Below are 25,351 nucleotides of genomic sequence, written 5' to 3'. Positions count from 1 at the left end.
CTCTTTGTTCCTTTTAAATATTCTTATCCATTCACCTCTGTAAATAAAGTGAAGGGAAAGAAGGGAGAGGAATTACTAGGTAGCAGAGTGACTGACAGATCTAAGTTCTCGTCTGTCTGTCATAGCCCAACACTCTTTGGTTGTGTTTATCTCCTTAATCTAAATATCAATCCATAAAACCAGAATGGGATGGAATAGGAATCATGACAGCACAAGCGCTAAAGAGAACGAGAGAGAGAGAGAGAGAGAGAGAGAGAGAGAGAGAGAGAGAGAGAGAGAGAATTATTGCAGCTTTCATTGCAGCTATGTGTCCTGATGGAGCTGTCAGGATAAATACACAGTTTTTGAGTCCAGAAAGGGGGGGGGGGCAAGCAAGAAAAATGAATGAGAGAAACCAGCAGACCTACATTTGTACCTCTCCAGATGATATCCTTTGGAAAGCAAGCGATCAAGAGAATATTGTGATTTAGGGGAGGGGGGGGACACAATCTGTTTTCCACCCCAAATTACTTTTCTGCTGTGCTAGCACTTTGAAGACAACTGCGAGTTTGGAAAAGTTTTAGTTCAAGGTGAGTAGGGTTGCCAAACTCAATAGTGGACAGGACTTCTGTGCCTTTAATTGCCCTGCTCTCTTTTGAGTCTGGAAACCTTAAAGAGAAACCAGCAGACCCTTTGCTTGGAAATTAAACAAAGGGTCTGCTGGTTTCTCTTTAAGGTTTCCAGACTCAAAAGAGAGCAAGGCACAGAAGTTCTGTCCACAATTGAGTCTGGCAACCCTAAAGGTGAGATATCTATTCAAGCTATCGACCAGTTACCGGTAGCACAGAGTAAGAATAGCCTAGCTCTGTTGGGCCAAGTTCCATCCAGGGCTTGTCCAGACTTAACACTTGTCCCTTAACTCTTTCCTCAGGGACACCTGTTCTTTGCTGCTGAATCAGAGCAAACATTGATTGGGTTTTGCTTTGATTTAGCGGTAAAGAGTGGGTTTTCCTGGGGGAAGTAGCAGGGCAAATGGAAAGCCATTTGGACCCATGGCTAGAAAGCACAGGACAAGCAGATAACTACTCTCCTCTGTGCTTTCTAGACATAGGACAAGCAAAGTGTGGATCAGCACCTTGTCTTTCTCAGGACCTGCTCTGGGAAGCTCACATGATAGCCAACCCCTGGTGCTGATCCCCCAAACACTGGGTATTCAGAGGGATGTGGCTGTTTTATATGGAAGCTCCACAGATTTATCCTCCATGAGTTGGCGTACTCCTCCTAAAGCAGAGGATCCCACCCCTCACTTCTAAAACATTTGCAGATTGCTGGGAATCTTGGTGGATCACTCAACAGGTTTCTTTCTGGCTGAGGTTTAGCAGTTGTAATGCACTGTGCTAGGTGCTAAACCAGGCATCCCCAAACTTCGGCCCTCCAGATGTTTTGGACTACAATCCCCATCATCCCTGACCACTGGTCCTGTTAGCTAGGGATCATGGGAGTTGTAGGCCAAAACATCTGGAGGGCCACAGTTTGGGGATGCCTGTTTGGGGATGCACATACCCTCTCTTAACTTCTTCCCCTCTTTCTCACTGCTTCCATTGTTCCCACATCTTGACTTGCCACTTCTTTCAAGTTCTTTGTCAGCCTCTTTCCCCAGCTCTGGACCATCTCTCATCTTGCCACCAGCTGCGGCAGAGCCTCCTCCAATGCCTTCACGTTGGAATGCTGCTGATCTGTAGCGGAGATGCTATTCTTTCCTCTGAATTCAGAGTGGGCTTCATTTTGCCAGCAAGAATTCAGCACATTTCTGGGAAGATGAGCTCTCATGGGATGAAGTCTCACTCTCTAGATCTTCCCTGACCACAAAATGCCACCTTGCACTTTCGTGCCATTGCTCCATGGTTCCATCCTGCGAAATAGTTTCATCCGGGTCTTACCAAGGTGTTCCCTGCTCTTCTAGCTGAGATTCTTTAATTAATGAAACTGGGAGTTGAACCTGAGATTTGTTGTATGCAAAGCATGGTCTATAGAGCGCTAGGCCAGGGGCAGAGCAAATGCTTTCTGTCTGGAAGGTCTCAAGTCCAGCCTTCAAGTAGAGCTGGGAAACCTTGGGAGATCTGCCGCCTGTCAATGTAGACAATGCTGAGCTAGGTGGGACCATTTTTTAAAAAAATTTTTAGCTCTGTGCAAGGCAGCTTCCTAATCTTTTCAGCCTGAGTGCCTCTATCAGCGTCCCTGGCCGAGGGAGACTCCGGGTTGCCTCATAATCTCAGTTCCTCAAGCAGGCCAGGGCTTTTAATGGTGGCAGAGGGGAGAAAGAAGAGCTAAGGACTGCACGGATGAGCTGTTCTCGCAAACGTTTCAGAGTTCGTTGTGGTGATTTATGTTTTCTTCTTTGGACTCTGACCTTAATTTCTTCCATTTTGCTGGGCTGTAAAATTCATTAGAGACCTAACAGCAGAGTGATTGAGATGTCAGCCAAGCTATTGTGTGGTTATTTAATCTATCAGATATGCCGCTTGCCATTTAAGCGGACAACAAGAGAATATGAAATCAATACGGTTCATTAGCAGAGAACCTGCTGCTGGCCCAGCCACAGAGCTCCAATAAAACCTGGTGAGGCGAGCATCTAAATTGTCCCGGTGTCACCTTGGCGGGGGGGGGGGAGAGAAGTAAAATGGGGGTGGGGAAAAAGTGTGAAACCTCTGTCTTAACAATTATTTCTTTGCTGTGCAGCTGCTAACAATGTAATATGCCCCATTGACTAAATTTTCAAACTGTAATCTCTAGCTACAAGCAGCCTTGCTGCAGTAAATTACTCAGTATAGAATCGAGGGGTCTGCTTTCTTGCCAACTTGTGAACTGCACTAGCAACTGATGTTAAGGGGGCTGCTGTTATAAAACACAATCAAAAGAAGCTGGGACTTTCCCCCTCCCTTGCCATCACCTGGAAGAAATAGTAGAAGAAGCTCTGTAATTCCCAGGGAGGTTGATTGGCCATTTTCCCCCTGCCAGTCTCAGCGGAGTTGTCAGGTTGTTAGTTTAGCTTTAATGTCTGTATCCATTGAGGCTCTGCAATCTCAAGTTTCTCAAGGACCACTTTGACATTTTAACAGTGTCTTCCTTTTAGTTATTCTTTCCACTTCTCTGTCCCCTGCCTCTTTCTTCTCGGCTTCTCTTTCCTCCAATCAATCACCTTTATCCACCTCCGCTCTAATAATCCTGGTAAGCAGGTCGGGTCCAGTTGTTCCTGATTGTAACTTCATACATTTCCAAAAGCACCGAGAGAGGGAGAATAATGTTGAAAATTATGAAGAATATACATTTTTCACTTCCCCAACCAAGTTTGTGATAATGTTAAGTGGTCCCCTATTCATTGCTAATTTGCTTGTGAGCACTTGATGTTTGTAGCACCAGGTTTCCCCCCCCCTTCCATTCCTGGATATATAAAATGCTAGCTAGCAATCAATATATCTCCTCCCCACTGGGAGGATTTAAGGACCTAAATAAGCATTGTACACAAATGTGTGCAACAGAATTCTAACAGTTTGTTCCTTTGTTTTTGTTTTTAAGAAAAAAATATACTTTAGGATAGGGGATATTTGGAGAAGGAAAGTGGTGTAGAAGAATGCTTAATTCTCTCCCCACCTGACACTCCTCTACTCTTACACCCACCCACATGGGGTAACAATTGCATCCTTCCAGACCTTAACATCCAGTGAATGGTTTTGGAAACTGCAGCAGAGGAGAGGGAGATTGCCTGGCAACTGAAGAAGCTGAGCCACTTTTTCCCCAGTCCTTTCTACAGCTGTCACTCTGGTCTTGTCAGTGAAATGGGGACACTCATATGCTCCTCACATGCTTACTGTGACCCTTGCCGCTAAAGCTGAGTTGGTAGGATTCTCCCTTCTTTCGGCTAGTACCTATTTTACTCCTTACTTTGTGGTTGTCGATGATGAGGACCATGATTTGCATGCACAGCGTGAAGGCAGTAATTATTTTCCATACTAGCCAGTGCACAAACATTTCTTTCGGCCTGGTACAAGCTTGTTGGAACGTGACCCCACTTCCCCGGAAACGCCTCAAGGAGACTTGTTCCGTGTCCTTTAGCTTCTTTAGGTGTCTTTGTATAAGCACCTAATGTTTCTGTCTGCCTGATTAGTATTTATAGTCAAACAGGGCAGATTGATGTTTGGGAGACGGGGAGATAAGGTTGTGTGACACAGTACAAGAGTGGCAAATGACCTTTAGACAATGCTCCCGGCCCTGAGGACTAGTGTCATTCCTTCTATGTACTCTGCAGAGCAAAGTAATTTACTTACATGACATATGTATTCCTCTCCATACAAAGTAAATGTTGGAACTAAGGAACTCTGAAACTTGTACAGTGGTACCTCGACTTACGAACGACTCGAAAACCGAAATTTTCGACTTACGAATGGGGGTAATGGCTGCTCGCTTATGAATGTCTCGACATCTGAACAGAAACCGCTGCGGTTTTAGATAGGGATTTTTCGACTAACGAATTTTTAGATAGGGTTGCTTCGACTTACGAATTTTTCCGTTTCCAATGCATTCCTATGGGAAATCGCATTTCCAATGGCGTTTTTCGACTTACGAATTTTTCGACTTCTGAAGGTGCCTTCAGAACGGATTAAATTCGAAAGCTGAAGCACCACTGTAGTTTCCTGGGAACCTAGGATGGTGCAGTTCTCTTTCTCTCAAATAAAAGGCCTAGACTTTCCTCATCTCTCTGTTCTAGAGGATGACTTGTATTGTTGCTATTTTGTTCTAATAAAGCTTCTGATTGGTAAATTGCACTGTATTTTAAAATATCTGGACATATAGGGAGGGAATTCAACATTGCACTTCATTGAATGTCCCATTTGCACAAGAGGTATGATTCCCGCCCCTCTGCTCCCCATGTGCTGATCTGGAGGTTCTCTTGAGCACCCCACCGCCACCACCAATGAGTGGCAGGACATGAGACACGCTGGGGAAGGGGAGAAAGCCCTATTGCACAAGCAGAAGTCCTCGTGTTGGGGTTCCACAGATGAGGCTCCTTAAGTGAATACCACCCATAGGGTTGTATTCAGTGTGTTTTCAGGACTACCCTATTCTTGTGAATGTGATATGTCTTAACTGATTTTTACTCTGAATTTTAAAGTGTTGCAACCCACCCTGGGACCTGCTGGTGAGGAGTAGGCGCAGGTTAATTCTGTGTCCAGGGTGACTGTCTACCAGCTCCATCTGGTACGCAGGCTGAGACCCTACCTGCCCCCAGACTGTCTCACCAGAGTAGTGCATGCTCTGGTTATCTCCCGCTTGGACTACTGCAATGCGCTCTACGTGGGGCTACCCTTGAAGGTGACCCGGAAACTGCAATTAATCCAGAATGCGGCAGCCAGAATGGGGACTGGGAGCAGCCGCCGGGACCACATAACACCGGTCCTGAGAGATCTACATTGGCTCCCAGTACATTCTGAGCACAATTCAAAGTGTTGGTGCTGACCTTTAAAGCCCTAAACGGCCTCGGTCTTGTGCACCTGAAGGAGCATCTCCACCCCCATCGTTCAGCCTGGACACTGAGATCCAGTGCCGAGGGCCTTCTGGCGGTTCCCTCACTGCGAGAAGCAAAGCTACAGGGAACCAGGCAGAGGGCCTTCTCGGTAGTGGCACCCACCCTGTGGAATGCCCTCCCATCAGAGGTCAGAGAGATAAACAACTCCCTGACATTTAGAAAATACCTAAAGGCAGCCCTGTTTAGGGAAGTTTTTAATCTGTGATATTTTAATGTATTTTAATGTGTGTTGGAAGCAACCCAGAGTGGCGGGGGGGGGGAACCCGGCCAGATGGGCGGTGTGACGACCCGGGTCCCACTCTGCCTTACTATCACTGCGACACAGGAATCCAGAGGGGAAAACACCCACCCTCTTCTCCTGCCGCCTCAAAAATAAACCCCTTTTCCTGATGGGTTTCTAAGTAAGGAGAGCCTTCCAGCCTACGTGACCTGGTACCTTAAGAAACTCTAGGCTGTCCCCCAGGAATAACCTCTTGCCTCCTGTAAAGGGTCTCCCTCAGTTGGATTCCCCCACTGTAGAAGTTTGCCCTAGGCACTCTGGCAACTTCTTGGCACCTCAGGTTACCCTTCTAAGCCTCCTCCGTGTGACTTCAGGACACAAACCACCACCTCCCTGCCTGAGGTGAGTTTGGCCCTCTCTTAAGTCACCACGGCTGTGAGTCCTGGTACCTCGCTGGAAAAATACAAACGGACCTCTTGTTGGCAAAAACAGAGATGAAGTTTTATTGTGTTAAAAACATAAGTGATTCTTTAACGTGTCATTTATTAATTAGCTTTGTTCCAGTCGTACAAAATAAACTCAGTCAAACATTTAACTTTAAGTTTTCCTAGCCTCTTAACTGTCTTCATATAAGCCACCACATAACATCACACCACACCTTCCTCCCTCTCCCTCCTAACTGACCAAACCAACCCTCCCTCCTTTCAAACCGGGCACAGTCCCGCCCCCATCAGAGTTCTATGCCAGTCAGGCTGGAGGTGGGTTAACTCTTTGCCAGCCGGGCAGAAATAAACATTTTAAAAGTGCTTCAATTTGTCACAGGCGGGGTATAAATATTATTATTATTATTATTATTATTATTATTAACAATAATGGCCATGCCTATCTTTGACCCATTTATTTCAGTGGGACTTTGAGTAGGACAGAGTTGGAGACAACTACTAGATACAGGAAAGTATGTGGGCATTCAGAGTCAGGGAAATAAGTTTGTGCAAACCTCTTTAAGCATAGACTGTATAGTTTCAGCATTTCCCCATGGGAACTGGCATACAGGCCAGGGGCCCCTGGATTTCCAGGCTTGGGTAAATTGTGCCTCATTCTACCCACGATTGACCCCTGATCTGTGCATGTTGCATGTTTCCCATATTCCCTTCTGTGTTCCTATTTCTTTGCTCATCACCCCACATAGTATCACCAGGAGGTTGGCAGGCAGCAGGCAGCGATGAGAATCATGGCAGGTCACTCTGATGCCTTGACAGGTTTTTGACAGTCAGTAATTGCTTTCCTGCTACAGCTCTTTTGAGCAGAGAGTTTCTGGCCAAAGCAATTTGCTTCCCATCAATTTTATTCCCTCGTTTTTAAATAAAAAACCTCCTCCTCCAACAACAAACAAACCTGGGAACCCCTTTATTTATCAGGCCTGGTGTCAATTCTCTTTGCAAGGGCACCCTTGTCCTGCAGAGAGTGACATATTAAATGGAATTCTCCCTCCCCAGAAACACCTGTTACGGCTTTCCTCCCTCCCCCCCTACCAATGATATGCTCAGCATTAGCTTTCAATTGCTGCTAATAAGCTTTACTGAAAGACTCTAGGGAATGTTTATTTGTCATGCACCCTTCCTCCACAGGCAGGGCAGTATATTATTATTCTATGAGGTTATCCTCACAATGAGAAGCTGAGAGAATGGTGAAATACTTGCAACTACCTGCTGACCAAGGATTTGAACCTAAGTCGACCTGGTCCAAAACCAATACTCTAACCCAGGAGTTGTCAACCTGGTCCCTACCTCCCACTAGTGGGCGTTTTAGAATTCTAGGTGTGGGTAGGGGGTTCTACAACACAAGCTGAATCCTCCTTCCATTGGGCACTGGTGGGCGGTAAGGAAATTTTAACATCAAGAAAGATGCATTAGTGGGTGGTAGGTTTAAAAAGGTTGACTACCCCTGCTCTAACCATTACACCAGTGACAAGTGGGAGTTGGTTAAGATCCTGCAGAATAAGTCTATAAAGTTGCCTAAGCAACTTGCATTTTAAGGAATTGAATATGATTCTCCCATGGATTATTTACTGGGAAAGATGTATAAAGCCCAGCTCCCAGCACACTCCTTGGGAGTCTCATTATCTTTCCAAACCATGTCAAAGATCTAAAGTGTTTTCCAAACTCTTTGTCTTACACTAGGCAGAATTAACTTACACATGCCCCCTTTTGGTAACTGTCATCTGACAGTAATAGCTGTTTGACAGCGGAATAGACTCCCACAAGAGGTGGTAGATTCTCCTTCCTTGAAGGTTTTTAAGCAAAGGTTGTGTAGCCACCTGTCATCTATGATCTAGCTGAGATTCCTGTATTGCAGAGGATTGGATGAGATAACCCCCAAGGTCCCTTTCCAACACTACAATTCTGTGACTAGAAAACCACAACAAGGGTTTTGCTCTTTTAGAAAATTGAATTGTATCATTGACTTTAACATACGTTTTGGTTTCCCTGTATCTTACATATGTCTTCATACTGCTCTCATCTCTAAAATTTATCATGATTGCACACATAGTTACATTAAAAGTACTTAAACACAAAGTATTGCATACTTTAACTGTAATGATGGTCTCGGCAGTCATGAGCAGTGATAGTCATTATAATTGTGGGCCTAGTGTGTTCAAGCTCTCAGTATTCCTAGTATATCTCTTCAGTGTTCCTGTCTCTTTAAACTCTTGCCTTCCTTCATCACGGCTCTCCCCCCCCAACCCCCACCACATCTTATGCTTCCCTGAAGCAGCTATGAGTAGAGCTTATCTCACGAAGTTTTAAGGAGTTATTCAATGGGGGCTCAGTGGATGATGAATGTCGAAACCATTACCGGCAAAGCACCGGGGCTCCATGGAGCTGTTTAAAAATGCATTCTCCCATGTAAATTTCTGCTCCATCAATCCTTATGACATGTCAAACATTGCTTTTGTTTCCTGAACAAATTGTACGACATGCCCTTTTCTGCAGAATTGTGCACAAGAGCAGAACTGCTCCAAAGCTTCGCCTTCCGCTATTGTCTCTGAGCAGGTTTTATGGCAACAGCTGCAACTGGGCTGATTTTGATCGCAAGTGGATGACGGATGGAGTGGGGTGGAGGAGGAGGAGGAGGGAATGATCTGCACATGTAATAGATGTGGAAATAGTTCGGCAAAAGATAGGCATGCTTGAGAAGTGTAGGGAATTATGCAAGGGAGATGCACAGAGGCCAGCACTTACGAATGCATGCACTATAGCTTTGCGTGTGACCAAGCAATAATAAATAATAAATTTCCCAATAATACCCAATCTTATCCATCTATTTTAGCCACACTTTTCCAACACAGAATACCCAGGGAATGTTTGCAGCACTTTCTGATGGCCTGCCGAAACTTTTGAAAGCTGTGCAGGCGGATCCGTGCCAGAATTGCTTAGTTGCCATAGTGAGACTTAGGTGTGCATAGGTCAAGGCAACAGGAACCAATACTGCTGCCACCGTTGTTGTCACCTGGATCTTGGATTAGGAAGACCCTTATGCTGATCCTATGAGATGCAGTGTACTCATAGCAGTGCTATAAGGAGCAAAAGGTTGTCTTTGATCATTGCATGTATGGAGGTGAGACTACTTGAAAACACTAAAAATTTATTGTCCATGTTATGGCCGGCACCACAATAAACCAAGAACACACTGACAGTTCAAAATGGGCATATGCTGTTCCATGTTTCATGAATACTTTCTGTGCATGTTTGCATCTGTGAATTATTTGCAATGAACTTTCTAAAGTGGGTCACAACAACAGCAGCTCTCTCACCATACTTATATATGGTAAAAATAATAATAATTAAGAGATGGGTCCCCAAATGCATATTGAAGGCTAAAGGCTACTGGCGCAGACAGTGCTGAAATTTATGGACCAATGACCTGGCTCAGTGAAAGGCAGCTTCCTGTGAGATATAAGAGTATGAGATATAAGAGTTCACCAGGCAGAGGGTCTTCTCAGTAGTGGCGCCCGCCCTGTGGAATGCCCTCCCATCAGATGTCAAATAAATAAATCTGACATTTAGAAGACATGTGAAGGCAGCCCCGTTTAGTTTTTAATGACTGATGTCTTAATGTATTTTTAATCTTTTGTTGGAAGCTGCCCAGAGTGGCTGGGGAAACCCAGCCAGGTGGGCGGGGTAGAAATAATAATAATAATTATTATTATTATTATTATTATTATTGTAGTGTCTAGGATCCCTGGCTGTGTGCCTTGTTTTGAATGAACTATGTGAGAAACAGAGGATAAAGAAACATGGGGACATGTCTTCAGCCTCTATAGTGTGGCAAAGATGCAACCCAGTACCTATGCTATCTTGACAGCGTAAGCATCCCTGCCCCCGAGTAAATCCATGGGATTTGGTGACACTGAATACTGGATTTAGATTCCTTGTTGGCTTTCTGTCTCTTTGTGTAGGGTATGACCCACTGAGAAACTTCATCTTTACTAGAAAAGCAGGCATTTGCTGAAATGAAAAATCGCAATAGCCACATAATTAAAGGTGCCCAAAGTGTGTGTTCTGACTTCTCTTCCTTGCCTTCTGTCAAACAACAATAACCTGCATTATTTCCCGTGTTACCTCACTAAGACATATGAGCCTGCATCCCATGACTTAGTAACTCCTTCAGTTTCTAAAAGACCCCACTCATCCTGCTCCTGCTCCAGTTTACACTGGTGTAAATAAAAAGTAATCCCTTAGAATTTATTCTGGGAAAGCTGGACCTCAAGTGAACTGAGATGGAGAGCAGATTGCTTTTTCCATCTCAAGACAATCACAGCCTGAATGTGTCAAATGCATTTTGCCTTGGCAGTGCAATGATGTTTTTGAGTCTGATGATTACGCACATTATTGCCGTCCCGGGTAAAACGGCAGATCCATCACCGGCAGGATGGGTGAGAAAGCAAGCTGCTGCCCTTGTGCTTCTACAACTGGAAGGTAGAGCAGCTGGTGAAATTCTCTCTGTGTGTCTGTCTGTCTCTCAACAAGATAAGGAATCGGGCATGTCTGAGATGGCTTAGTAGGTATTGTTTAACATAGTAAGAAATTGCAGAAGTCGGGAAGTGTGTGGAGCCCAGCTTCAGCTCCTCCAGGGACTGTGAATTAATCTGATTGGGCTCCATAGAGCCACTCTCCCAACCTTACACCGTATAACCACCTTTTAACCACCTTCTTACAGCCCCTGCCCCATGTGGATGTCATTAGAAGAAAATTATGCTTCTAGCATTGTCCATCACTAAAATAAGCACTTACAAATGCAATTATAAAGAGCCTAATGAAGAAATTAGTTGTGGGTAATGCCAACATTCAATAGCATCATCAAGCTGGGTGTAAATCATTACCTCAATCTTTACATTTGGAAAGCCTACTTGTCTTCTTGTTTCTGTCCTTTAGCTGGCACTAAATGAGAAGCAAAGGGTTGGCTTGCACCTGCAAGGTGTGGGTGGAAATCAGGAGAATGGGCATATGCTACGCTACATAAAATAATTTGTGATGATCCAGGGTGCCCATCCCATTTTTAACAGAACAAGCTGATTGGCTTATTATGGCCTGGTTTCCATGCAATGCTAAACCATAGTTTAACATAAACTGTGGTTTAGCATGCATGTGTTTGCCTCGCCTCCTGACTGTGGAAGAAAGAAACAAGCTGCATTCTAGCTTGTCATAACATGTGAAGACAGGCTCGTGGTTTGTTTCCTCCAAAGAAACCGTGATCAGTAAGCCAAGGTCAAACTTATTATTGATTGATTGATTTTAAACCATTGTATAGCCTTGCCTACATGTTAGAATTACTCATGTTGGAAGGCTAGTCTTCTTACCTAAACTGCCAACCTGTTTCTTCTTCTTAGTCAACTGGATCTACTTAAAATAATACCACTAAAGATTATAGCAGGATGCAGGACAGTACAAGGCATTGCCACTAAGTTTGTCTGCCTAGGGGACATGCATGCTTATTTCAGCATGTGCTTGGAAAGCTCATGATAGAAATCATGCATATGAATGCTCATGCTACATTTCTTAGAAGATAATCCCATATGGATTTAAAGTAGGCAATTAGGACCTTCACACACACACAACCCAATCATTTTTCTTGAAGGCGCAAGCATTTTTTATGGCAAATGGAATGATGCATGGAAAAGGGAGGAGGGTGTTGGCAAGTGGGAGGGGGTACATGTGTGTTCTGGGTTCTTTAGAAAGAGGAGATGGCCGAAGTGGCAGGAAAGTGGGCTTCTCCATGGCACACATCTGATGTCAGAACATGTGGGATGCCCCCACCCCCACCCCCTAAGGAAAGGTTGGTGCCTCAAATCTACACACCTGAACAAGGCTACTGTTCTCGAGTTGGATACATCAAACCACAGCATCTCACAAGGAAACATTTGGGTTGTGCACATGGGTTTGAAACTCAGCAGAACCAGAGAAAATGGTAATGTGTACACAGCCCAGGGCTCCATCTTTTAACAGGGCAAGAACTTCTGAATTCTGAATTCTCTTCCCTTGTGATAGGGACCAATCAACATATCACAGGTCCATAGAGCTGACTAGAAGTGTAGTACCTGTGATTAGCTAATTAAGGGAAGTCTAGTGTAGGAGAGTTTTCCCATTCTCTAGGTTGCTTGGTTTGAATTAAGCACTCTTAAGTGTTGAACCATTCCTTTTTCCAAGGGCATGATTTCTGCCTTATGTGTCCATCGAGCTTGTTTTAAAATGCAAGGCTATGGAATACACATGAGAAGGAAGCCAGTACTAGTTTGTTGATTCCCAAAATGTTGACAGTAGCCATTTTTAAAACTCCTAGCTAAGCGACAGTTGAAGGTATCAACAAAGCTTTTATTGGACACTGCCTGTGGATGAATGTAACATAAATCCTACATGAGTTCTGTTGGCTGCTGATTTGTTTCTGGATCAAATCCCAAAAGTTGAAGACATGCTGTATTACCTCCATTTGTTGTGCCCATACCTATTCATATCCACTAGTTTCAGCTTCCTTAAAAACTACTGTTTTTCTCCAGCCTTGGTGCTGAAGGCCAGCACTGTTTCCGAGCACAGGGATCATATTTGGTCAATCCCTCATGTCTCTTTTTTTACATTGCAACTGGCAAACCATTATTACATTGTGTCTGGCAATGAATGCACCCACAATCAACAAAGAAAAAGGAGACTGGAGTGGGTGGTTATGCCTGAGTAAGTCTATAATTTAAAAATTATTCTAATAATGTTTATGGGGATTTTAGACTCTGTCTCTTAACTCTGTGACCGTTTTTAAAAATGGGGGGGGGGACATGAAGCATAGAGTTGTACCCAGAAATCGGGCCCCCTTTTTGCAGAATGGCTTGTTCTCCAGGGACTATTTGGCTGACGGACCATCTGGATACCTGCAGTCGGATGAATCAGCCACATTAGCTTGCAGCAGCCTGAGAGCTATCTGCCAAAGGAAAGTATAAACTGAACATGAGGAAGTGGCCATCTTGCATGACCGACTCGTTAGCCTTCTCCCCTAATGAGGTGTAACACATTTTATCCAAGGATACAAGGAACCCTTTCCCAAAGACATGTTTGGAGCCAATGAAAACCGAAGTCTGATTTTTGCGAGGCCATACTGTGACAATAACCCACCCAAGAGGAAATTGCAACTCTCTTAGCCTCCAGCTGGCAGGGCAGGTTAAACACCTGGAAAGTATGCTGCATGGGATTGAAGGGTTGCAAATTGATAGGTACATCAGTATCCTACCAGGCAACCCCTGCCAAACCAAGCAGCAGTATTGCTGACTAGAAGACGGTAGAATCAAAGGAAGAGAAAGCCGTTGGTTGCTTGTGGGGGGAGGCAGGGGAGGAGAGAGAGAGAAACCAAGCAGATGGCACATTTTGATCTCCTTCCAACAATGTTCAAATCTTCTAAGTTTATCGTACAAAATGCTTAAATATCAAATAGTTGGCCGACCCTGAGGTGCAAAGGTCCCTTAAAAGTCATACTATGGTATTTCACCCTCCTAACTTGGCCTTTTAGAACTCACTGTGAAACGTTCTTACTCTGACGCTTTGTAATCCCTTAGCCAGTTGGTGGGCTCAGGCAAGTAATTGGGTTCGAATAAACTCATGAGAGATTGTTGATCTTAATTGACAGGCCTCAAATCTGGGGCATTGACCCGTTAACATGTTTGCAACAGCATTTTCCCCTCAGTGAAATTATGCAGTTAAAGAACAGGCAGAGATGTGTTTGGCGTTGTTTAATTATTAATGCTGTGCTGTGCTTCCCAAAAATCAGAATGGGTTTTGTTCTTTGACGTACAGTGAAAAACCACAAGGATTTTCACTTGAAAGTGGAGCCGTGTGCAAAGGTCCTTGATGATGATGGCTCAACAGTGGTGTGTCTGTTTTAACGAGTGGGTGGGTGCGTGCTTGCGTACACTCACACACACACCTGCAGTAATGCATATGATGTCATCCATCTCAGGGCACCTCCAGATTGGTGTTCTTTTGCAGGTGTATTATGTGACATGTCACTGATGCAATAATAGTGCATTGATGGTGGATATATCCTGGGCTGCCCACATAGTTTGCTTTATTAGTTGTTCTGCAACACCTCTGCAATGTTAGTGAATTATTGCTGTCTGGAGCATCCCTCTTGCCATATACCAGAACCAGAAACCCAAAAGGGGGGGGGCAAGAAGAATACTTATGGTATGAAAAATTATGGGTTTTCAGGAGGAAGCTGTGAGGCATGCACTAAAACAAAGCAGCATATCTGCCCCAAAAATTTCGAAGGTACAGATAATATTGATATTGAGCTCACAATACAATCATGACCACCAGTCATTCCGAAGGCACAATAAAAAGCACATCAAGGGTGGAGGGAGGGGGCTAAGCAGTGCTGTTTTGCTAGAAAAAGAGGTGACAGAACTCACCACGAGCACCTCCCTCGTGCTCTTAGAATGTCAATGGTGCTCACCCGAGAGGTGACAGAACTGTTGTTGTTGTTGTTGTTGTTTAGTCGTTTAGTCGTGTCCGACTCTTCGTGACCCCATGGACCATAGCACGCCAGGCACTCCTGTCTTCCACTGCCTCCCGCAGTTTGGTCAAACTCATGTTGGTAGCTTCGAGAACACTGTCCAACCATCTTGTCCTCTGACGTCCCCTTCTCCTAGTGCCCTCAATCTTTCCCAACATCAGGGTCTTTTCCAAGGATTCTTCTCTTCTCATGAGGTGGCCAAAGTATTGGAGCCTCAGCTTCACGATCTGTCCTTCCAGGGAGCACTCAGGGCTGATTTCCTTAAGAATGGATAGGTTTGATCTTCTTGCAGTCCATGGGACTCTCAAGAGTCTCCTCCAGCACCATAATTCAAAAGCATCAATTCTTCGGCGATCAGCCTTCATGGATCCCCTTCATGGATCCCCTTCATGGATCAATGCCTTGTCGTGGCAAAGGGGCTTGAATAACTCAGAGAAGCTATGAGCTATGCCATGCAGGGCCACCCAAGATGGACAGGTCATAGTGGAGAGTTTTGACTAAACGTGATCCACCTGGAGAAGGAACTGGCAAGCCACTCCAGTATCCCTGCCAAGAAAACTCCATGGACAAAGACAGAACTGAGTTCCGGTAAATTCCGGCTGGAAAAAAAAGCCCTCAAGCTAAAATGAGATTAACATCTAAGTGAGAAGTTAAGTCCGAATGGCATATTGGTTGTGGGTTGTTTTTTTTTTACAATTAAGGTTTAATTTTTACACAGATAAACAAAATATTATGTAGAAGGTATATAATTAAATGTAACATCGTGTGCTCTGGAAAATGCTGCTCAACCAGAAGTGATGCAAACATGCAACTGACCAGGTTGAAAAGGTATTCAGTATATAGCTGGATACGTATATAACATAGTTTTCTATATTTTCACTTACACCTGTCTCAGGCTTCATGTATTGAAGCCACTTTCTTCAGCCCCTGCATCTGTGTCCAGCCATAACTACCATCACTAAGCTTAGAATAGAAAAAGATCCAAACTTTTGTGGTCCCCTCATCATAGTCTCTTCAAATATAGGCAAGGCCAAAGGTATATAAAAGAAAGTTGGAGCAGAACTCTCAAGTGTATGTAACTCAGAGAGCCCTTTTGATTTGGGCATGAAGTGTGTTTCTTTACACTGCTTTTACTCACATCCATCATCCTATAAGAAGCTCGGACAGAAATCAATTTAGAAAATAAGTTAAAAAACAAGATGGTTTGGTATTTTATTCCATATTTCTCATTTTAAAATAGAAATTTGTCCCCTTTGCCTTTGCTGCCATTCATGCATATTTTATATATTCATTAGAGCCGAGACTTTAAAACACCCACAAATCTTGCTTTGCTCACGAAGAGTGACACTGTGAGCTTTACCCGTTTTCCTGGGAAGGCTGCTGTTATTTTTTGCCATGACCAGATTGTGAAATCTGTCATAGCTTTATAAGATTTGCAAGGACATCATCCTGGTGATGAAGGTCTCAGATTCTACCGAGAGTGAGACTCCTTCCTGTCTCCCCTTACAGTTACTTATGCATTAACTTGTAGCACTCCTAGAAAAGTTGTGAATAACAGAGACAACAGAACTTCATGATCAACTACCGGTATGCCCCTTGTATACCAGTTAGTGACAACTATCCCATTGATTTTAGGGACCCAGGTGGCGCTGTGGGTTAAACCACAGAGTCTAGGGCTTGCTGATCAGAAGGTCGGCAGTTCAAATGCCTGCAACGGGGTGAGCTCCCGTTGCTCGGTCCCAGCTCCTGCCCACCTAGCAGTTCAAAAGCACATCAAAGTGGGACCGCTCCGGCAGGAAAGTAAACGGTGTTTGCGTGCGCTGCTCTGGTTCGTCAGAAGCAGCTTTGTCATGCTGGCCACATGACCTGGAAGCTGTCTGCGGACAAACGCCGGCTCCCTCAGCCTATAGAGCGAGATGAGCGCCGCAACCCCAGAGTCGGACACGACTGGACCTGATGGTCAGGGGCCCCTTTACCTTTACCTTTATCCCATTGATTTAACTTGGTATTATCATAAATTGGGATGTACAAGCATTCCTCAGTCCATTTACACTTCCATCTGGTTTAATTCAGCCTACATTTTCAACTGCAGTTGTTTGTGTGTGTGTGTGTGTGTGTGTGTGTGTGTGTGTGTGTGTGTATTGCATAAGTCTGTGTTCCCTTTCATTGTTCACTGTTGCAAAAATATACATATTTTTACATAGCCCAGAATAGACAGACATATCAACATATATTTACAGATTAATTACTTTTCCTGCATGTATCCTTTTAAAGATACCGTAATGCAATAGGTAGCCCTGTTAGACTTGTCAGCATTAAGAAACAAGAACAGCAAAGAGGCACCAGTATACATTAATTAATACATAAGTAATGTTTCTTGCAAATTAGTTTTTGTGTCTGTGTTTGTGTTTGTGTCCCTGTTTTGTTTTTTAAAACCACTCAAAGATTCATGGTTAGTTGTTTTAAATTTTTTAATGTTGTTTTTAATCTGTAATCTTCCCTGGAACCTTAGAGTGAAGGGGTGGTGATAAATAGTAGTAGCAGGAAAAAGAAGAAGAATTATTGTGGAGAGCTAAGATAAGTAGCTTTCTCAGTGAGTCACTACAACAATGTGGATCAAATTGGTGTACAGAAATAGACCTTGTTTTCAATGGATTCCTCTGACATCCCTAATCATAAATACAAATAAACGATGTGTGTGGATGTGTGTATACATGCACTCATTCTTTACAAGTACCGGTACCAAAATCTAAGGAATGTGCCAGTAATACGTAGTAAGAACAGATTCATGATAGCATGTTCCCCATGTACAGCTTCAAAAAAAAGGTGACGGGAGGAGTTAACTTTAAAATGTGCTGAGAAAAAAGGTATGTTTTATTCATGAAAGCAGCTATTGTGCTTAGTGCATTTTAAGTATAACCACTCTTATCAGAGGTTCATCTCACAAGTGCTCTCCCAAAACACAAAGGAACTCCCCGTTCAGGAGATAAAGAAGGGATGATAATTCCTATGATTTATACTCCAAACACATCAGGCATAAATAAGAACTGTAAGCAGGAGTGCTTTCCTCAATAAAGCATACTTTTTCTTAAGCACCTGTTGAGATTCACATCCTATTCAGGGTTTGGTAGTGTAGATCCTCCTCCATAGAATTGGCATCCTCCAGATGTTTTAGATTACAGCACAGTTATGCCTGCTGGGGCTGATGGGAGATGTAGTCCAAAAAGGGAGACAGCCTCTCCATGGAAATGGCAGACTGCACAAAAAAAGTATATATCTCTTACAAAAGAGACAAAAAACATTTTATTCCTGAGGTGTGAAAGTTGATTCACCACATATGAATGTGGGATCGTTGATGACATCGACGTGTCATTAAAGATGAGAATTGACTCCAGTTACCTGAATCAGCTCCTTTGTGTAAATAACACACTTGTCAGAAACCCCCCTGGCTGTTTTCTTTTGCAGCTTTCATCCATGGCAAAGTTACAGTTCTTATCTAAAGTAAAGTTCCTTAATGTGAATTTTTTTATCTTCTTTCTGTTTATGCTCTTAAAGATGAAATTCAAGCATCTGGGCTTTCATGGCTGTTTTCCTTGACTTTTTCAACCTTACAGGTTTTTGACTCAGGTATATTTTTCATATCAGTAATTCTCCGCTCCTTCCTCCTGGGCCGTGTTCAGAAAGTGGTGGGGGGGATGAGTGTTCAGACCCCTGGGCTCTCACTTGTGGGGTGCCTCAGGGTTCTGTCCTCTCCCCCATGCTTTTTAACATCTACATGCAGCCGCTGGGAGAGATCATCAGGGAGTTTGGGCTGGGTGTTCATCAGTATGCGGATGATACCCAGTTCTACCTCTCTTTCAAATCAGAACCAGTGAAGGCAGTGAATGTCCTGTGTGAGTGCCTGGAAGCGGTTGGAGGATGAATGGCAGCTAACAGATTGAGGTTGAATCCTGACAAGACAGAAGTACTGTTCGTAGGGGACAGGAGGCGGGCAGGTGTGGGGGACTCCCTGGTCCTGAATGGGGTAACTGTGCCCCTGAAGGACCAGGTGCCCAGCCTGGGAGTCATTTTGGACTCACAGCTGTCCATGGAGGCGCAGGTCAATTCTGTGTCCAGGGCAGCTGTCTATCAGCTCCATCTGTTACGCAGGCTGAGATCCTACCTCCCTGCAGACTGTCTCGCCAGAGTGGTGCATGCTCTAGTTATCTCCCACTTGGACTACTGCAATGCGCTCGACGTGGGGCTACCTTTGAAGGTGACCCGGAAACTACAACTAATCCAGAATGTGGCAGCTAGACTGGTGACTGGGAGCGGCCGTCGAGACCACATAACACCGGTCTTGAAAGATCTACATTGGCTCCTAGTACGTTTCCGAGTACAATTCAAAGTGTTGGTGCTGACCTTTAAAGCCCTAAATGGCCCCGGTCCAGTATACCTGAAGGAGCGTCTCCACCCCCATCATTCTGCCCAGACACTGAGTTCCAGTGCCAAGGGCCTTCTGGCGGTTCCCTCGTTGCGAGAAGCCAAGTTGCAGGGAACTAGGCAGAGGACCTTCTCAGTAGTGGCGCCCGCCCTGTGGAATGCCCTCCCACCAGATGTCAAAGAGAAAAACAGCTACCAGATTTTTAGAAGACATCTGAAGGCAGCCCTGTTTAGAGAGGCTTTTAATCTTTAATCGATTATTTTATTCTTCTGATGGAAGCCGCCAAGAGTGGCTGGGGAAACCCAGCCAGATGGGCGGGGTATAAATAAATTGTTGTTGTTGTTGTTGTTGTTGTTGTTGTTGTCTCTGCGTGCAGAGAACATACATAATAAGTCATGGTGTGCAAGCGGCAGTATGTTTTTACTTAAGAATTCCAACAGGAATGATTTTGAAGGTTGCAGAACTATGGAAGTGGAAATAACAGTTACACTGGAGAAAACATGGTCACAGATACCAAACTAGATTTTTAGCCTATGAAGAAAGTAACTTAACGGTATATGGGTTGATATGGTCCCTATAGAAGCCATGTTGAGTCCAAATCCTATCATCTTATAAAAGTCACAGATCTCCCTAACATATGCATTTGGAATAAAATGTAGCTTTCTGGAAGCGATGCATAGGTGGTGATAACTGTTGCCGATGCCAGTTGTTCAGGATAAAGGTGTGAGGGACTCACAAAGTGAAGACAGTTAAGTAGTAAGCTGAGTAGACAGCTGAGTAGTAAGAGAAGAGGATGTTTTGTCAGACGTGGTGATACTTCTTTTACAACTTTGTATCGTCTTCTCATTTTAATTTTAGTATATTTTAAATTTCTGTGAGATTCCTTGAGTCTCTTTTATAAATATGCATTGAAGAAGTGTAATAAACTAACTACAAAACTTTGGAAAAGAAATGTCCTGGAGTCCACATGGGCTCAATTTGTAAGCCCAAATCAGAGTGATTAGAAATGGAAAGTTCAACAAATTTACTGCGAGCTGATTCTGGCTAAGTTACACTGTCTGTTTTCTATGCAGTTTTAGCTGGCGGTGGTGCCAGGAAATGGATATGTAACTTAGAAGAAAGAAGTGATACTATTAATAAGATTAATGGTTCTGCCCTAGGCCAGCTCGATTTTGATTAGATGCTCTTGCATGATTTTCAAATATGCTTTAATATACTATGAGATTTCCTTCTCATAAAATTTTTTACTACTAGCATTGATTTCTTTTCTTAATTTTTAGGCTACAGACAATGATGTGGGCTCTTATGGGAAAGTTAACTATTATTTCAGTGATGATCCTGACAGGTAAGTACCACTGCTATCTCTAGGGCTTCCTCAATTTATCCTAGTGTGGTTCTGATTCTTGTCGTTTATAGTGTGCATTTCCTTCCTTCGTAGCAACAGATAAGAGTTTTCTATCATCGTACATTTCCCGGGAGTTGATCTGAAAAGTGGGTATTCACCCAGTTTAAAAAATTGCTAGTTCTGGATTGGTCTGAACGTGTCTCTCCTTTGCTTGCTGGCAAAACCTGGTGAAGAAACCAGGCAAAGAAAACCACTGTTTACTATCCAAGGAACAGGGCAGGCCCACCCATGAGGCAAACTGAGGCCTCATGGATATTCGCAGGGGTAGCAGATCCAGCCACCAAGGAATGTATCGCCTGCTGCTGCTGCCACGGTACCAGTGATTGTTGTAGCCCGCTCCTTGGAGGCCGGATCTGTCACCTTCTCTTTTCAACAGCCACCCGCCCAATGCCACCTTCACAGCGGCCTCTTGGTGAATAGGAGTCACTGCTGGTCTCTTCCCACCCCTAGGGTGGAAATTGCAGGGGCTAACTTCTGGGGTGTCCTGGGCTCTGCACCCACTTGGCATGATTCAGAGCAGACCCCTTTCCTCCCCACAACAGCCTTTGATTCCCACTTCAACCTTCAGGTAAGGTTGATTTGGTTCCACCCTCCACCCCTTGTTCCCAGTGTAAATTCCAATGTAAAGTTTATGTATGAACTACTTATGGAGCAAATGCTATAGTTCACATTGCAAACTAATTATGGAGCAGAACTGCCAAGTTCTGGCCATCCTGCATCCAAGCTTACTGGCCTTGCATTGGAGTATCCAGAACTGAGGTTGAGCTGACCTGAAAAAAGTGTCCTTGTTTATCAATATGGGGAGAGGGCTTAAGGGGTGGGGCGCAGGTAGCCCTTATAAGCGTTCGATTTCCACCTCCCCAGCTCCTGAATCCTTTCAGACGACAAACCCATATGCATAGCGGAGGTGGCTGCCCCAATACGAAAGGAATGGGCAGAGAATTGGCTGGGTTCCAGGCCACAAGCTGCTATGGCTTTACGTAGGACCCGAGTGAACTGGGCACGCGTGAGTTTGGACTTGTCTTCGTGAACCAACAGCGGGTCAGTGCCAGCTGGCCTCAGGGAAAGGAAACGTCTTAGATCTAGCACCGGACATGGGCCTTGACTGCCAGTTGCTGGCAGGCGAATGGTGGCACCCATTCCCCGCTGGTCAGTCTTTGATCGTCGAATGTGCACGACCGCTAAGGAATTGGACAAGGACACATCCTGCATCCTGATCCCCCGGGAAAGACCATTAGGGTGGTCTTCGCACACTACTTCTCCAACCCTTAGGGCTCCAAAAAATGCTAAGGAAAAGGCTGCTGCAAAGAGACTAGATTCGTAGTCGGACCAGCAGAGGGCGCGCAAGTGGGTGTGAATTTGACACAGCAGATCAAACGTGATGGGCCTTCTTGAGTCGCAAGCCGGCGGTTGCAACCTGCGCCATCCTTCCATGGCCCTGCGAAGATGGAAATTATCACAGGGGTCCCTGGAGTATAGTGATTTGCAAAAGAATGATATGGCTGCTGTGTGCAAATTAAGTGTTTTCGCTGCGCGACCCAGATCCCTGAGGTGAACCACATACTGCATGACCTCCCTTTCTGAAGGGGGGTCAAGCGGTGCGGGAACGGGACCTTTACGTCTGAAACTTAGAAATTCGTTCCACGCGCGCCTATATGAGCTCAACGTGGAGGGGGCAACAGACGCAAATACTCCCTTCAAGATTTCTCGCTCCCAAGGCTCCATAGGGACTCCGGGAATGGCTCTGGCCACTGCTGTGCCTCCGGTGCCAACGAGCGGAAGCGGTCCATCTGGAAACGAGACAATGCATCCGCGATATCGTTATTTACCCCTGGAACGAACTTTGCTGTGAATTGCATGTTCAGTTGCAAGCTGCGCAGCACAAAAGCCCGAAGAAGGGCAGAGACTCTGTTGGAACGGGATGATTGCCGTGAAAGAACACTAACCACCGCCTGATTGTCAGTCCTAAAGCAGACCCGGCGGTTCCTGAATTCCTCAGCCCACAAGTGCACCGCGGCGACTATTGGAAAGAATTCTAAGAAAGTTAAATCACGTGTGATGTCTGAGTCATGCCAACTTGCTGGCCAAGGCTGAGCGCACCATCTGCCCTTAAAGTAAACTCCAAAACCCAGGGAGCCTGCTGCGTCCGACTGCACCTGGAAATCAGAACTCAAGCTCAGATTGTCCTGCCAAAGTGACACCCCGTTGAAGTGGTCGAGAAAGGTCAGCCAGGCCTCAAGGTCGGCTCTTACCCCTTTGGGCAAGCGGACTCTATGGTATGGCCGCTTGAGACCCACAGTCAACCTGGCTAGACGACGGCAGAAAGGGCGTCCCGGCCAAATGACCCTGCATGCGAAGTTAAGATGGCCAAGCAGGGATTGAATTTGTCTAAGGGTAACCTTTTTGAGGAGGATGAGCTGCGAGATTAGTTCCTTAAGGGCAGTGAGCTTATCCATGGGTAAGCGCGATGTTTGCGCCACGGTGTCCAACTCTATCCCTAAATAAGTTAATCTAACCACGGGCCCTTCGGTTTTATCGGCCGCCAGGGGCACCCCAAGTTCCTGAGTAAGGGCAGCGAAGGCCTGCATAAGGCCTGCGCAGTCCGCGTTATTTCCCTTTCCCACGAAGAGAAAGTCGTCTAAGTAATGTGTGACGCCCGCTAAACCTGTTCTAAAGCGGAGGGCCCAGTCCAGAAACGTGCTGAAAGCCTCAAATGCTGCGCACGCAACCGAACAGCCCATGGGCATGGCTTTGTCTATGAAGTACGCCCCCTCAAACCTGAAGCCCAACCATTTGAAGTCCCGAGGGTGCACTGGCAGAAGGCGAAAGGCCGACTCTATATCGCATTTGGCCATCAAGGCCCCTTTCCCAAATTGTCTTACCAACCTAACGGCTTGGTCAAAGGAAGCGTATTTCACGGTACAAAGCTCCTGCGGGATTCCGTCGTTTACCGATTTACCAATAGGGAAAGAGAGGTTGTGAATGAGTCTGAATTCACCCGGAGTCTTTTTTGGGACGATACCTAGGGGGGAAATGTGGAGTCCGGGGATGGGTGGTGCGTCAAAGGGGCCCGCCACCCGACCAGCAGCTATTTCCTTATTGATTTTCTTAACCGCAATGTCTGGCCTCTCCCGCAGAGACTTTTGGTTGGGCGGGTCACCCGACAAAGGCGGGGAAAGCACCGGGATTCTGAACCTTGAGAGAAACCTTCCCAGATGTAGGTGGACGCACTTCTGTTGGGGTAGAGGTCTAGGAGTGAACGCAGGGGGGAAAGCTTTATGGGGGAGCGTGCTATCGTTAGGGATGTGTTAGTATCTGTTTTGGCCAGGGGCTGGTCCTTGCGCACCTCCTTGAGGGTTCCTTGAGCCCTGGTTGGAGCCACCGCCTCTTCCCCCCCGAAAGGGCTGCCTCCCCTTGAAGCAAGATACCCCAGGGTGCTGTCCGAGACACTTGTCGCACTCATGCGCGTACTTACAATTGGGCCTCTGACAAAGGCCCCTGTTAAATTCCCAGCAGACCCTACGACGGGGGTCCTTCCTGGGTTCCAACCTGAGAGACTTTTGTGGCTCCGCCTGCTTCTTTTCAACATAGGGGACCACGTGGTTGCTCCAGAAGTTCTGATTCCTCTGGTCCCAGCGAGTCTTTGAGTTTTGAGAGGCGTTTCTACGAAAATCTTCATCATAGTTTAGTGCCGCTGCCTCCCCAGCCATTGAATAGGCCAACCTGACATCCGCTATGTAAGCCATCAAGTGCATGGCCCTCTTGGGGTACGCTGCCGAAATCACAGCCACCCAAATATGTATGCCCTCATGCCAATTCTCAAATGTACGCTCAGCGCGCGGGGTTCTAAACTTGCGCCTGCCATACTGCTTCCTCTTCTCCCCTTTTCCTAACATGTGCGACAAGGGCAGGAGAGTGAAGACATCTATGAAATCCCCGTTCAGTATCTTTTCCCGCTTACGGTTTGAAAGGTGGGACCCCAGCACTATATCAGTGTCTGCACAAGTGGAGACTTTCACATCAGGAACCACAGCACCTCCCCGACACTCTATCGTACCATTAAAGGACTTCCGATGGGAGCTAGCCCTCCTCCTATGCACCCAGGCCGGGAGGCCCATCTGGTCCTCAGCCACCCCCCAATAGTCCTCCATAGGGATTTCCGCGTCTGAGTCGGAAGACGTACCAGATTCATCATCGGAGTCCTCCTTCCTGCTGCGCTTCCGCTTGTCGGTCTTCTTCTTCGCCTTCCCGCCTTGATGCCCTTCTTCGGTGGCTGGGGCCACACTGGCGGGCCCGGGCCCCAGGCCGATGGCCTCTGGTGCCGAGCTTGAACCTGCAGCCGCCTGAGACCTGAGGAGATCTGAAACAGACTGAGCAGACAGGAGGGGGGACGGTGGGGGACGACCCAAGTCCTGAGAGGAGTCATGTGGACCTTGGTGGGAGATGTGAGCACCTGCTTGCGCTGCCTGCGCCACGTTGGCAACCTGCTGGGAGTTATGGATGAAGGAAGATGAACCCTGCGAGACAACACTAACCTGTTGAGAAGACTGCACTAAGGGCTGGATCTGATGCGGGTTAGCCATTAAGGAGGCTCCCATAGCCTGCTGAGAAGGCTGCGCTGTAACCTGAACCTGAAGAGGGTTAGGCATGAAGGAGGCAGCCGCAGCCTGGGCCTGATGAGGGTTAGAC

General features: G+C 45.7%; 1 protein-coding gene across 1 annotated transcript in view; it reads left to right on the top strand.

Annotated features, from left to right (window-relative positions):
* Window positions 1-25,351, top strand: part of CDH23 (cadherin related 23) — a 397,278-nt gene that overhangs the window by 212,790 nt on the left and 159,137 nt on the right. The window contains exon 14 of the mRNA XM_060274909.2: window positions 20,538-20,602. Within this exon, the coding sequence (XP_060130892.2) occupies window positions 20,538-20,602 (65 nt within the window). The remainder of the gene's footprint in view (window positions 1-20,537; window positions 20,603-25,351) is intronic.

The sequence above is a fragment of the Zootoca vivipara genome, chromosome 5 (genome assembly GCF_965207765.1).
Source record: "Zootoca vivipara chromosome 5, rZooViv2.hap1.1, whole genome shotgun sequence".
In the NCBI taxonomy this organism is placed as follows: domain Eukaryota; kingdom Metazoa; phylum Chordata; class Lepidosauria; order Squamata; family Lacertidae; genus Zootoca; species Zootoca vivipara.
Note: the sequence above shows the minus strand (reverse complement) of the source record. Positions and strands in the feature narration are given on the sequence as shown.